The sequence below is a fragment of the Anguilla anguilla genome, chromosome 13 (genome assembly GCF_013347855.1).
Source record: "Anguilla anguilla isolate fAngAng1 chromosome 13, fAngAng1.pri, whole genome shotgun sequence".
In the NCBI taxonomy this organism is placed as follows: domain Eukaryota; kingdom Metazoa; phylum Chordata; class Actinopteri; order Anguilliformes; family Anguillidae; genus Anguilla; species Anguilla anguilla.
In genome coordinates, this window is record NC_049213.1 from 2,694,558 (window position 1) to 2,708,456 (window position 13,899).

Consider the following 13,899-nt stretch of genomic DNA (forward strand, 5'->3'; position numbering starts at 1 on the left):
ATATCTTGCAACTTTGCAAATCACAGGATTTTCAATACCAGACGAATGGCTGAATTGGTAATGGATGAGTTTTTACGCGAGGACGATGAGCAGAAGCATTAACAAACCAACAAGAAGGACGGAGGTGGTGGGTATGGGTGACTGATGGACACACCTTGTGCCCTACGCCTCTGTGCAAACCCCCCGCTGCCTCCCCGCAAATCTCCTCTCACCTCGCCCCTCGTTCAGTGGTTAATGCGGAGTCGTGACGTCATCTGAGCCTCTCTCTCACCTCCTTCCTGCTGCATCATCACAGCCGCTCGTAGCCCGGAGTCGCCCTCCTGTTATTTGCAGTGACCAGGAGACGGAATAATCAGAGCCAATTACCATAATAACAACCGTAACATTCATACCAACATCATCGCAGCAACAGAAACCCCATTACGGCAGAAATTACGCTCGGAAACCGCTGGGAGATGGCCAGGCAAGAACAGGTCCTGCTTCTAGAGCCACAGCACGAACTGAAATTCCGAGGTAAGAGGGGAGGGCCCTTCATTCCGTCTGAGCTGCGAGTGCACCGAGCCCAGCTAGCCACCAAATGTGCACCGAAACTAGGAAGGGAGGGGGGCTTAGGTGGCAGCCATATTTCGACATTGGGATGAGGGGGGGTGGGGGGGTCGGCCATGGTAAATGAATGAGGAGGGATCGTAGCGGAAGTTAGTGTGCCTTTCACATTAAACGAAATACAAAGGAGATCAGTGTTTCATGGGTATTTGACAGCTTATCTGTGGGCCAGCTAGCTAGCCAGCCTGGAGCTAGGCCCAGTCATTCGTGCACTGTTGTGATTGACTGGCTTAGCTATTTGCTTAAGCTAGCTATGCCGATGCCTATGCCCGTTTAGTTAGAACTAGGCTTAGTAAATTAAATGAAGTATGAGCATGGATTTTTAGACATTTCTATGTATGTAATTTCATGACTGAATCGAACGCATATAGCTCAGGCTGGCTTGATAACTAGTTCTACGCATTTTAACCTTGCTGCTGCATTGGCTAATTCCACGGATCCTGAAAGCGTAGTGGCGCTATTGCAAAATACTTGGCGGAGAAAGATGTCTAAACAAAATATGACTGCCAATAGCTGCCTTTGTACTATATGTTGTCAGCAAGATATTTGCATGGGCGACAAAATGAATTGTTACTTGGGAAATGGGTGGAGGACAACCAGCCAGGGACGTCATTAGCTACCTGGGATGGGTTATTCAGCGAGCCATGCAGTAACACGGTACCACACATGACTGCCTTAGTTTCCATGCCCAGCATTTAGTGCATGTAACTACCGCATACCTACCGTTGGCGTTAACTGCATTGCCATTGTCTGCTAGTTAGCGAACTCGCAAAAGGCTTGGTTTTGAAACTGTCAGCGACATAGAGTAGTCGACTAACTGACATTAACTAAGTTAATGTTGACAGATTGCACTACTTGGATGCATTAGTGAAGTACAAGTTCGCTAGGCAGCTACTAATCTATATCTTGCTTTCGAGTGTATAACTAATGCGTGATCATAATTTCATTTGCCATTTTATGAGCGGTAACAGGCCACAACGTTGTGGTATTCCGTGCTTACGTAGTTGGTTTACTGTTAGATTTGTCCATGCCCAAATGCCTCTCTAAAATGGATTTAGAGCAATCCCAACTAACTAACAAATTAATGTAAACAACAATAAGCAAGTTGGATAACATAACTACCTCTATTATTATTTTGTCGGACAACCACCTTCCTAAAAAATGACCCTCCTGTCTGAATAAAACATCTGTGCGGGAGTCTACTGAAGTTTCCTGACAGTTTATGACTGTTAGCAAGCACGCAGCCATGCGTGCTATGCTGGAGTTTGCAGTTCCCAGCCTGGTGTAAGTTAAATGCAACGTAATGTTATATATATTCATACAGTGCTTTTGAAGCATGCACGAGTCTGGCCCTGTATACTGAAATGCATCACTAAACTGTTTAAGTGTCTTCAAAGTGGGTCCAAATAGTATCAGGTATTTCTCCCCTTTGTCATTTCAACAAAGTTCCGACAGCTGCTTCCTTTCTGTAAAACATACAGACATACCTCTTACCGGGACCCCAGAATCAGTCTTCTTGTTGGGCTCAGTGGAGCTTGGCTGAATGAGTGATGTTTAGGAACAGTTGTCTAGTTGGCACCCAGTTCGGCAAACTGTCTGTGTGCAATGGTCTGATGTGTTTAGTGTCGCCACAGCCACCATATTACAGTCACTGAAAGTCTGAAATATTAATATAGACCTTAGCATCCTTTGCACCATAATAAAGACTGGCTTATGCAAACATTTCTACAGGGGGAGTCACAATTATGCAAAATGACAGACTATATTCCGTATCAAGTATACATTGATAGTTTGTAAAAAATAAAAATAAAATAAATACATGTAACAAAATAACCTGTCTCATACAGCCTTGTAGACGGTGATATTTTTTACTGGTGTATTATAGAATCCCTGGCTATCAATCTGTTTAATACCACCCATTCCGTTTCTATACTTAGTCTCTAATAATGCAATACACAATAGGAACTGTGCCTCAAAATGAAAGCGAATGCAAGCCTTACAGTTAATACTGTGTCACTGTCTTTAAGGAGCACACTTTTACATGGGAATATCAAGCATATTTGTTTTTAGAAAACCTCTTAATTTGGCCGCTGCCCACTTCCACCCTTCAAAGCATATGTGCAGGATGCAATATTTTCCGCTTGGAATTCAGCCTAAGTCACTTTCAGGAAGTGGTGTAACCTTTGCAAGGGTTGTTATGGAAACCCTCGGACATTCACCAGGGTGTTGGGGTCGGCGTTCTTCAGGGCAGCTGTGCCAGTCTTCGGTTAAAGGCACAGGACGGGTGTCACCATGGTCACTGCAAGGTGAAACTATATCTAGAATATTCAGTGCTTTCGGTATATCCTGTTCGCTTTTGGCACCATATCATCCTCAATGCACATTTGATTCCCCTACAGCTATTTAAACGACCTGCGTTTCCTCCGGGCGGCTTGGCTCTGGGTCGCATCGATCAGGAGCCAGCTGCACTTTGACTAGAGTCTCCGGTGGAGTCGTGGCAGCGCATAGCGCGTGCTGCTCGGGGCCGAATCGTAAACCCGACTGAGCAGTTTGATTGGCTGCTGCCACTCTGCCGTACGGCATGCTAAGCTTTTCATTCCCCTTTGACTGCTTTTCACAGCGCACACAATGCGGGGTAGTCCTATGTTCCGTTTCCTCTACTGTTCATTGTGTTTCTTTCGAACGCAACCATGACTTCTGTCACTTCGTTCAGTGATAAAACATGATACTCACAGCGAATACAGAAGCGGTCTCCTCGCGAGTGAGTAATTGAATTCCAGCCTGAAGCAACCCGTTTATAACGGCATTTTTCATGTGTGAGGCAGTTTCTGCTGTCATTGCGATAGTGAATCTTATGGGACGTTATGTCTCCTAAAGGAGCAGTCCGCTACATCGTTGTGAATAGGCCTATATATAGAACAGACATAAATTGGAGCTCTTCTATTGAGTGGGTGGGCTCTGACAGCTGATCCCGGACAAAGTGTCTTTTGCTGAATGTAGTTTTGCGCGTTTAGCGACGGGCCTCTGGCGGAAGTATCCTAAGAGCTCCAGGGAGGACTGAAGGTCCGCTTGCTTTTCAAGGACGGTGTTTATCGCGAACATTTTCCGGGTAATTGAAGTGAATGTGGTAGTCTTTGTGCCCTACGATTCCAAGTTTGTTTTTGAAGAAATTATTAAAGCTGTTAAATAAACTAGCCTGCCCTTGAGTTGGGGGGTTGCTATCACTGTCATCGGTCCCCCCTTTAATACAAATTGTTTCCCTCCCAACGGGGTCCTCAAAGATCCACAGAATCCTTGACAAATCGCGGTGCCAAAGTAGCCATCACAGCACCTTGTGAATCCGATGCTAAAGGCATACATACTGCGTTTGGGGGTTTTTGTGAGTAAAAATGTTCTGTTGGTACAGGGAACCCAAAAGTGTTCTGGAAGATGCCGTGGGACGGAGGCTAATCATTTAGGAAAAGCGGACGCTGTGCTCTTTAAGCTATTTTTTGTCGTGTTATGTCCAGCCTGCAGTATCGATTAATGCGTTGCTATCCTAGGAGCTTAATGGAATTGATGGACAGAGAAAGCGATGCGATTTGGCCTGCAGGAAACATGCTTTCTAATTAGGTGTGCCTTAATTCCATCTGCTGTTCTTTTTATGAAGGCTGAGGGATGCTCTGGCCTTGACTTTTGTGATTTTATTTACCTTCACAGTTGTAAACAACCAGAACCAGTTTTTTGTCTCTCTCCATTGAGCATACGTATTACTCTCAATACGACCATATCTGTGTTACAGGAGAGAAAATAAAATATCAAGTATATCTACACAGAAGATGGACGATGGACAGTTTAATACAGCATCGTTGTTGTATTATTGTGTTGTGCTTGCATATTGACCATTTTAATACACAATCAGTGTTGTGTCACTGTGTTGTGCAGCATATTGACCTTTTTAATACAGAATCAGTGTTGTGTCACTGTGTTGTGCTTGCATATTGACCATTTTAATACTACATCAGTGTTGTGTCACTGTGTTGTGCTTGCATATTGACCATTTTAATACTGCATCAGTGTTGTGTCACTGTGTTGTGCTTGTGGTATAAAGTGCCAGTGGTCATAAGCAGTAGTGGTATAAAGTGGCAGCGGTCATAGGCAGTAGTGGTATAAAGTGCCAGCGGTCATAAGCAGTAGTGGTATAAAGTGGCAGCGGTCATAAGTAGTAGTGGTATAAAGTGCTAGCGGTCATAAGCAGTAGCGGTATAAAGTGGCAGCGGTCATAAGTAGTAGTGGTATAAAGTGCTAGCGGTCATAAGCAGTAGCGGTATAAAGTGGCAGCGGTCATAAGTAGTAGTGGTATAAAGTGCTAGCGGTCATAAGCAGTAGCGGTATAAAGTGCTAGCGGTCATAAGCAGTAGTGGTATAACATGCTAGCGGTCATAAGCAGTAGTGGTATAAAGTGGCTGCGGTCATAAGCAGTAGTGGTATAAAGTGGCTGCGGTCATAAGCAGTAGTGGTATAACATGCTAGCGGTCATAAGCAGTAGCGGTATAAAGTGCTAGCGGTCATAAGCAGTAGTGGTATAAAGTGGCAGCGGTCATAAGTAGTAGTGGTATAAAGTGCTAGCGGTCATAAGCAGTAGCGGTATAAAGTGGCAGCGGTCATAAGTAGTAGTGGTATAAAGTGCTAGCGGTTATAAGCAGTAGCGGTATAAAGTGCTAGCGGTCATAAGCAGTAGTGGTATAACATGCTAGCGGTCATAAGCAGTAGTGGTATAAAGTGGCTGCGGTCATAAGCAGTAGTGGTATAAAGTGGCTGCGGTCATAAGCAGTAGCGGTATAACATGCTAGCGGTCATAAGCAGTAGCGGTATAAAGTGCTAGCGGTCATAAGCAGTAGTGGTATAAAGTGGCTGCGGTCATAAGCAGTAGTGGTATAACATGCTAGCGGTCATAGGCAGTAGTGGTATAAAGTGCTCGCAGTCATAAGCAGTAGTGGTATAAAGTGCTAGCGGTCATAGGCAATAGTGGTATAAAGTGCTAGCGGTCATAAGCAGTAGTGGTATAAAGTGCTAGCGGTCATAGGCAGTAGTGGTATAAAGTGGTTGCGGTCATAAGCAGTAGCGGTATAAAGTGGCAGCGGTCATAAGCAGTAGCGGTATAAAGTGGCAGCGGTCATAAGCAGTAGCGGTATAAAGTGCTAGCGGTCATAAGCAGTAGTGGTATAAAGTGCTAGCGGTCATAAGCAGTAGCGGTATAAAGTGGCAGTGGTCATAAGCAGTAGTGGTATAAAGTGCTAGCAGTCATAAGCAGTAGCGGTATAAAGTGCTAGCGGTCATAAGCAGTAGTGGTATAAAGTCCCAGCGGTCATAAGCAGTAGTGGTATAAAGTGCTAGCGGTCATAAGCAGTAGCGGTATAAAGTGGCAGTGGTCATAAGCAGTAGTGGTATAAAGTGCTAGCAGTCATAAGCAGTAGCGGTATAAAGTGCTAGCGGTCATAGGCAGTAGTGGTATAAAGTGCTAGCGGTCATAGGCAGTAGTGGTATAAAGTGCTAGCAGTCATAAGCAGTAGCGGTATAAAGTGCTAGCGGTCATAGGCAGTAGTGGTATAAAGTACTAGCGGTCATAAGCAGTAGTGGTATAAAGTACTAGCGGTCATAAGCAGTAGCGGTATAAAGTGCTAGCGGTCATAGGCAGTAGTGGTATAAAGTGCTAGCGGTCATAAGCAGTAGTGGTATAAAGTGGCAGCGGTCATAAGCAGTAGTGGTATAAAGTGGCAGCGGTCACAAGCAGTAGTGGTATAAAGTGCTAGCGGTCATAAGCAGTAGTGGTATAAAGTGCTAGCGGTCATAAGCAGTAGTGGTATAAAGTGGCTGCGGTCATAAGCAGTAGTGGTATAAAGTGCTAGCGGTCATAAGCAGTAGCGGTATAAAGTCCCAGCGGTCATAGGCAGTAGTGGTATAAAGTGCTAGCAGCAGCCGGTGTTCTCTGACAGTGCCCTTTAATTATTTAATTGGTCTCCCAGAATAAAAGGAGTCCTGTTCTCCAGACCAGTCTAGGCATGGCGCATGGCTGCCTCTGTGACAGCAGGTGCAGGTCACCCCAGGAAAGCTCTACGTCTGTACTCCACAGTTTTAGATTTGTAATCAGACAGTTCACACATGGTTAAAGTGCAGACTGTCAGCTTTTATTAAAGGGGTTTTTTATACACGTTGGTTTCACCCTGTAGAAATTACAGCACTTTTAATACATAGTCCGCCCATTTCAGGACACCGTAATGTTGGGGACAAATGGCTTCACAGGTGTTTGTGATTAGATTGCTTCCTTGCGGCAGGTATAAGACAGCTGGCAGTATCTGGTTTTGATTCGAGCTTTTGATTGCGTTTGGAGTCTGTTATTGGTGTTTGTGAACTTGAGGACCAGAGTTTTGCCAATGAAAGTCAAGGAAGCCTGAGAAGTAATGAGGCTGAGAAATAAGGGGCAGACCTGTTTTGGCCTAAGCCGTCCTCAGTGTCTCAAGTTCTTCTGACAAACAGGAAATATAAAACCAGAATAAACATGACATCACAATAGCCAATTATATATGTAAATGAGCTTCTAAATGATTGAATAATTATACAATCAATAATGACCAAAACCTGTCTTAGGCCAATGTGTATGACAAGAAGGCTAGGCAGGCTAATAAGAAAAATAAGAAAAACACCAGTTGCAGCAACAACCATATTATTTTGAATAGGATACACATATATAAATACATACACATATATATACACACATACACTAAGTTCGAGGCATCCATCTCCTAATTCAAAAACAGATACATGAAATGAAATGTAAGATCCACAAAAACAGTGTTTAATTAATGATGGTTCAGAAATGAGTCCATGCAAACCCCTGCAGGCCAAAGACAACGAGGGGATCTATAAAAAACAAGATAACTCAAAATCATCCTTCATCCCCGAACACCTTGTATCTAAAGTAAATTGCCAATAAGCCCCTCTCCTTAGGATATGTTTATTTAAATCTCCCCCCCTTCTGCTCATTTGGATGTTCTCTATACCGATGCATCGCATTGTTTGCACTGTATGTTTATGTTCTAAAAAGTGTCTTGCAACTGACGAATTCACATCTCCCCTTCTAATTGCGCTTTTGTGCTCACTTATGTGGGTTTTAAGGGGCCTTGTGGTCTGACCCACGTAGCCCCGTCCACCAGGACAAAGTAAAAGATAAATTAAATTGTTTGTGTTGCATGTTATGCGTTGTTTGATTTTAAACTTCTTCCCAGTTTGGGGATGAGTGAAACAATCTGTTTTTACCAAATTGTTGCAGGACACACAGTTGTGACACGGAAAACAACCCGGTGGTATCGGGAAGTATGGTGATCTAGGTTTGTAGTGGTCGGCACAGACCAATCTGTCACCAAGGTTACGACCTCTGTAATGAGAAAATAGAGGAGGATCAACAAAAACATCTTTAAGTTGAGGATCTGTTGACAGAATGTGCCAACGTTGCCGTACAACGGATTGGATGGCAGAACTTTGCAAACCATATGTAGAGGGAAATATTTTTACTTTGAGCGCATGGGTTGGTAATTCTTTTTTTGATAAAAAAAAAGGGGGGGGGGGAGAACAGTCAGAGACATAGGCCAAACCTTAGGTTTACAAAAATCAACTGTTTTGGCACATCAATAAGAAGAAAGAGCATCAGTGAGCTCAGTAATTGCGAAGGGCCTGGCAGTCTAAGAAGGATCTTTATTGGTGATGACTGAAGAATTCTCACCATACTGAAGAAAATCCCCCGAACACCTGTTCGACAGGTCAGAAGCACTCCTCAGGAGGCAGGCGTGGATGTGTCAGTGTCCACTGTTTGCAGAAGAATTTGTCTTTGTCCCAAACATTATGGGGCTCACTGTATCAAAATATATAAGGACTGCAGTGGCTATTGCAAGGTTATTTAATAGGGTTCTCTTACTGCAGTCAGCCTTGGGCCTAAGATCATTCTGGAAACGTCATAATGGAATCTTTGGCCCCAGGCTAAGCTTTGTTTTACACCTGAGTCCTCAAAAGTGCGAGAGCACCAACCTTAGACGGCCCGGGACTGGTTTAGCGCTGCTCCAGAGCGAGGTAAACGTTGAGTTCCTGGTGTGAGTTCTCGAAACGGTTCAGAGAATATCCGAGCCTGCTGGATAGCCCTGGGGTTAAGTACGGTAGCGTTGTAAACGTGATGGGAACCAAGCCCAGGACCGCGAGTAGTCAGGCAGTTAAGATAAGTAAGTGTGAAAGCCCAATACATTTTTAAAATGTTGCATTTTGTTGCTGTAGTAAATGCAAGGTATTACTTCTGGATAATAAAGAGCACAAACCTACTTGTTTGTTCACTCCAGTTTTAATTTTAATCTAATCCTGCTGTTGCTTAGATCCTTATTGACACACAGCTGAGGATTAATCCTGTCTGCTTTGACCCCCCTGCCATTCAAAATTCCTGAAAGAGTAGTTTCTTAGTTTGGTTATGCATGCTCCTGAAGACCTGAATCAGTTTGTTATAGAAAGACGTGGGACTTGACCTACCACTAAAGGTCCTTATAAAATGGCCCTCTGGATGGTGCAGTCTGATTTAAAAGGCATGCCCAGTGTTTTAAGGGAAGACTGAAGATCAGCTGAAATTTATCTTTCTCAAACATCATTTTAAACTCATTTTAACACAAACTGTCACTTGGTATATTAGGAAATAAATGAATATTAGGCGAGGTTTTCCTTCATTATGTGTAGCCTACATCTTGATAGTATGATAACAGATCTTGAAAAATATAACAGATTTAAAAGTTTCCTGTGTTACGCTACAATAATATATTATGAGCACAACAGTTGGTATTATAACACACTGCCATAAATAATACATTTTGCATTAGTTAAAATGCTCCCAGCTGGTGCATTGCTTACACAAGGGCTGCCCATCCCTGTTCCTGGAGATCTACCATCCTGTAGGTTTTCACTCCAACCCTAACAAAGCACACCTCATTCAACAGCTAGAGCAGGGCTGCCCAACCCTGCTCCTGGAGATCTACCGTCCTGTAGGTTTTCACTCCGACCCTAACAAAGCATACCTCATTCAACAGCTAGAGCAGGGCTGCCCAACCCTGCTCCTGGAGATCTACCATCCTGTAGGTTTTCACTCCGACCCTAACAAAGCATACCTCATTCAACAGCTAGAGCAGGGCTGCCCAACCCTGTCCCTGGAGATCTACTGTCCTGTAGGTTTTCATTTCAACCCCAATTTGGCACACCTCAGTGAGATCTCTTGCTGAGCAGCCATGATTTATGCAAACTACAAGCATGATGTGTGGAAAGATCAGAGCATTAATTTGCCAGCATGTAAAGTAATTAAATGCTTTGAATTTTTAAAAATGATTATGAATGAAACGGCTTACATCAGTGGAATGGGGTTCCAGGTTTTTCAGAAGGTCTGCATTTAGAAACGTAAACAAGAAGTCCAAAACCTGAATATAAAACATAAAACGACAATTAGATTTTTGGCTTTGTTTTATACAATGCATATACATTTCAGAGTCATCAGAGTTAATCTTTTCCTGCACAAACTAATTTTGACCTCAGTGAGTTTGTGTTGGTAAAGATCAACACTGATCTTTTGTTTGCTTGTTTTGTTTCAAAAATATAAAGCAGTTATGAAATAGCCCTACAAAACAAGCGTAAATATATTTTCAGTTGGAGGAGAGCACATTTAATGGGAGCCGATACAAAACTTGAAAATCCTTTTTTTGAGCTGTGAATGGAAGTCTTTTTTTGGGTGAAGTATGTTGTATTAACAGTACGCAGGAATGTTATTGTGTTTTTAAAATGCAAATCTCTTTCCTCTACAAATCCATTCCAGAAGGATTAGTTTACCACACCCCCAACTGTATGTCAACATCAAATCATCCAAAGGGGCCTAAAATTAAAGTCAGGCTTTACTTCCAGTTAGTTTACTGACTGGAAAAAAATGAAAAAATATGACAATTCAGTTCACCCTTGTCATTTTGGGTCTCGCATGGCTGGCTTAAACATGATCTTAGTCAAATGTGCTCTGCACCAATGAATTTTAATAATGGCCAAGATTCCATTTTAGAATTGTGGTCAAACAATCCACATGTGGTTAAAGTGCAGATTCCCAACCTTTAGTAAAGATATACATTTTCATTTCACCATGTAGAAATGTCAACATTTTTTAATACTTAGTATCCTCCATTTCTGGGCACCATAATGTTTGGGACAATTGGCTTATAAGGTATTTCTGATTAGTCAGGTGTGTTAAATTGTTTCCTTAGTGCAAGTATAAGACTGCTTTCATTATCTAGTCTGGGTTCTAGGCTTTTGATTGCCTTTGGAGTCTGTAATTGGCACTTGTCACCCAGGGCCAGACTTGTGCCAATGAAAGTCAAGGAAGCCAGTATAAAGCCAGTGTAAGAAATAAGAACAAATCAGGCAGAGACATTGGCCAAACCTTAGGCTTACCAAAACCAACTATTTGGAACATCATTAAGAAAGATTGCGCTGATAAGCTCAGTAATTGCAAAGGGCCTGGTAGGCCAAGGAAGACCTCTACAGTTCATAACCAAAGAATTCTCACTATAATGAAGAAAAACACATGCTTGTAACCATCTTTAGGAGGCAGGTGTGGATGTGTCAGGATCTACTGTCGCAGAAGACACAAACAGAACTACAGAGGCTACACTGCAAGATGCAAACCACCAGTTCACCACAAAACATGATGGCCAAGTTAGTTTGCTAAGTAGTACCAAAAAGAGCCTGCAGAGTTATGGAAAAAGGTCTTGTGGATAGATGAGACCAAGATTCCCTTGCATCATAGTGATGGCCAGAGCAAAGTGTGGAGCCCCAAAGGAGCAGCCCAAGATCCAAAGAGCCTCCTCCCCATCTGTGAAACATGGTGGTGGGGTGTTATGGTTTGGTCATGTATGGCTGCCACAGGTACTGGCTCACCTGTCTTCACTGATGATGTAACTGCTGATAGCAGCAGAAGCAGAATGAATTCTGAAGTGTACAGAACCATTTTATCTGCTCAGTTTCAAGCAAATGCCGCCAAGCACTTTGAATGATGCTTCAAGACAATGGTCCCAAACACACAGCTAATGCAACAAAGGAGTTTTTCAAAGCCAAAAATAGGAAAATCCATTACTGGCCATGCCATTCACCTGATCTAAATTGATAAAAATATTTTTAAAAAAAATGCTGTAATTTCTACGTGGTATTAAGAATCTGAGAAACAAAACAAATCAAGAAAAAATTTATTTGTGGAGCTCACTCCAGTTTGCCAGCAGGGTGTAAGAGGTAGAATTTAGGTTTTGGATGAATTATTTCTCCATCTGAGTAAAATCGAATGTGTGTAATCCATGATTCTGCATTAATGCACCAACCGCAAATTATAATTGGTTATAACTGACATCCAATAAATCACATTTTGAATTAAAACAGGTGGAAGCTCGGTATACTTCGGCAGCTCAAAGGGAGACCAGGACTCTGCAGAAGACGTTTTTTTTTTTTTATTAAAAAAAATCCTGATCACACATTCCTGTCAGCCGGATCTAGGTGATGCCGTGAATGCTAGCTAGTAACAGCCTTTCCTCTCTCTATTTGCCACTGTGATTGGGCACAGCACGAGATGGGAGCAAGATTTCTTAAAATTATCTGTGCACGTTCACCGTTTTAATCCACTATGGTCCCTGCATCGTTTTATCAGACACATACACGCACTGCTAAGAATTGGAAATGCAGCGCCGGTGGAAGTCGTGCGAGGTGATTTCGGAGCCCAGCGCGTGCCAATCGTGACGGCACCAACGGTAACTTTCCCTCATTTGGTCCCGCGGAGTTGCGTTTCGATGGTACGGTTTCCTCCATTAGCTTATCCACTGGATCCGAATAGCACTTAGTCTGTATCCCCCAAACGCGGTTTACTTTATTCTCGCTTTTTATTAGCGGGACCATGTGAGCCTAGTATTGTTTCTCGGCGCTTGGACGCGGTGGTTCTCGGGGCAGGTTGTTGTAATTTCGCAATTAGAGTAACTGTTGTTACCGCCTCCCAAAGCTCGCCGCCTCTTATGTGTGTTGTGAGATGGTGGTGAGGCTCAAAACATAGCCTACATCTTTTTCATGGCTTTATGTGCCGATCCCGCGACACCCGGTTCGTTTAATTGGGTAATCGCTTATTCACGGCGCTTTGTACGGGCTCCACACAACAGTCTTTATGTCAGCGGTAGGCCTAATTCAACCGATCTTTTTCAGCGATTTTCCCCCACTGTTTTGGAAGCATTCAATTTCCTGTTTTTCCTCAATTTTACGGTTAACCCAGCCTTCCCCGTTTTTTTCCTCAGGTCCGTTTACAGATGTCGTCACTACCACCCTGAAGCTTGCCAACCCAACCGACAGGAATGTGTGTTTTAAAGTCAAGACGACCGCGCCGCGCCGGTACTGTGTTCGGCCAAACAGCGGCGTCATCGATGCAGGAACTTCAATCAATGTCTCCGGTAGGTCAGACTGTCTTCTGGGGGGATTTGGGTTGGGGACTTTAAAAAGAAAAAAAAAAGTTGTAGGCTACTAGTGTTTCATTAATGTCACCTCTTTATTCACTGGTCTGGAAATGTTGTTAGCTAGTATTAATAGCTCACATTAATCAGTTCAGTGTATTTCTGTGTCTCCAGTATTCAAAATCACAAAGTCACATTGGATAAGAATATCTGCTAAATGAATGTAATCTACAAATAACCTAATATCGCATCCGTGGCTTCAGCATGATTTGGACATTGTTTGATTTGTTTGGTCGAACATTGATCGGATGTTTCTGTAATACAAAGTCATAAACCTCCAAAATAAGCACTTCAGTGCTTGGAAATTAAATTAGGGACTAACCACAAGGTGATATTCTCTTGCGAGTCATGGAAAAAATACCTTGTATGACTAATCTTCTGTTAGCTAGTGCTATTCCCCAAATATGATGAATGGAAACACTGCGGGCCTCTCTGTGGACAAGATATAGAGGCATAAGTCAGATATTAGTGCAGGTATGCGATCAGTTAGGATTCTTCCTGATTCATGAGGAAATACTGATGTTCAGACTAATGGTCTCAACTTGAGGCAGTCGACTGAGGTATGTCATAAGCACACACAGCAAGATCTCTCGCATGCTGCAACAGCTCATAGCAGGAGAGAATGTTCAGTGATAAAGCCAAACACCAGCAGGCCCAGAGACATGTAGAGAATGGGTATCAATAAAATAAAATCAGTATTTCCTGATTCATCAGAAAAAAT

General features: G+C 42.9%; 1 protein-coding gene across 2 annotated transcripts in view; it reads left to right on the forward strand.

Annotated features, from left to right (window-relative positions):
* The first annotated feature begins 244 nt into the window (after window positions 1-244).
* The window catches only part of vapb (VAMP (vesicle-associated membrane protein)-associated protein B and C), a 28,995-nt gene continuing 15,340 nt past the window's right edge, over window positions 245-13,899 (forward strand). The window contains exons 1-2 of one of the 2 annotated variants that reach the window (XM_035388688.1): window positions 245-513; window positions 12,966-13,118. In XM_035388688.1, coding sequence (XP_035244579.1) covers window positions 456-513; window positions 12,966-13,118 — 211 coding nt within the window. In that variant the 5' untranslated portion in view covers window positions 245-455. Of the gene's footprint in view, window positions 514-12,617; window positions 12,848-12,965; window positions 13,119-13,899 lie in introns of those variants that run through there. The other variant, XM_035388687.1, reaches the window with a different exon arrangement.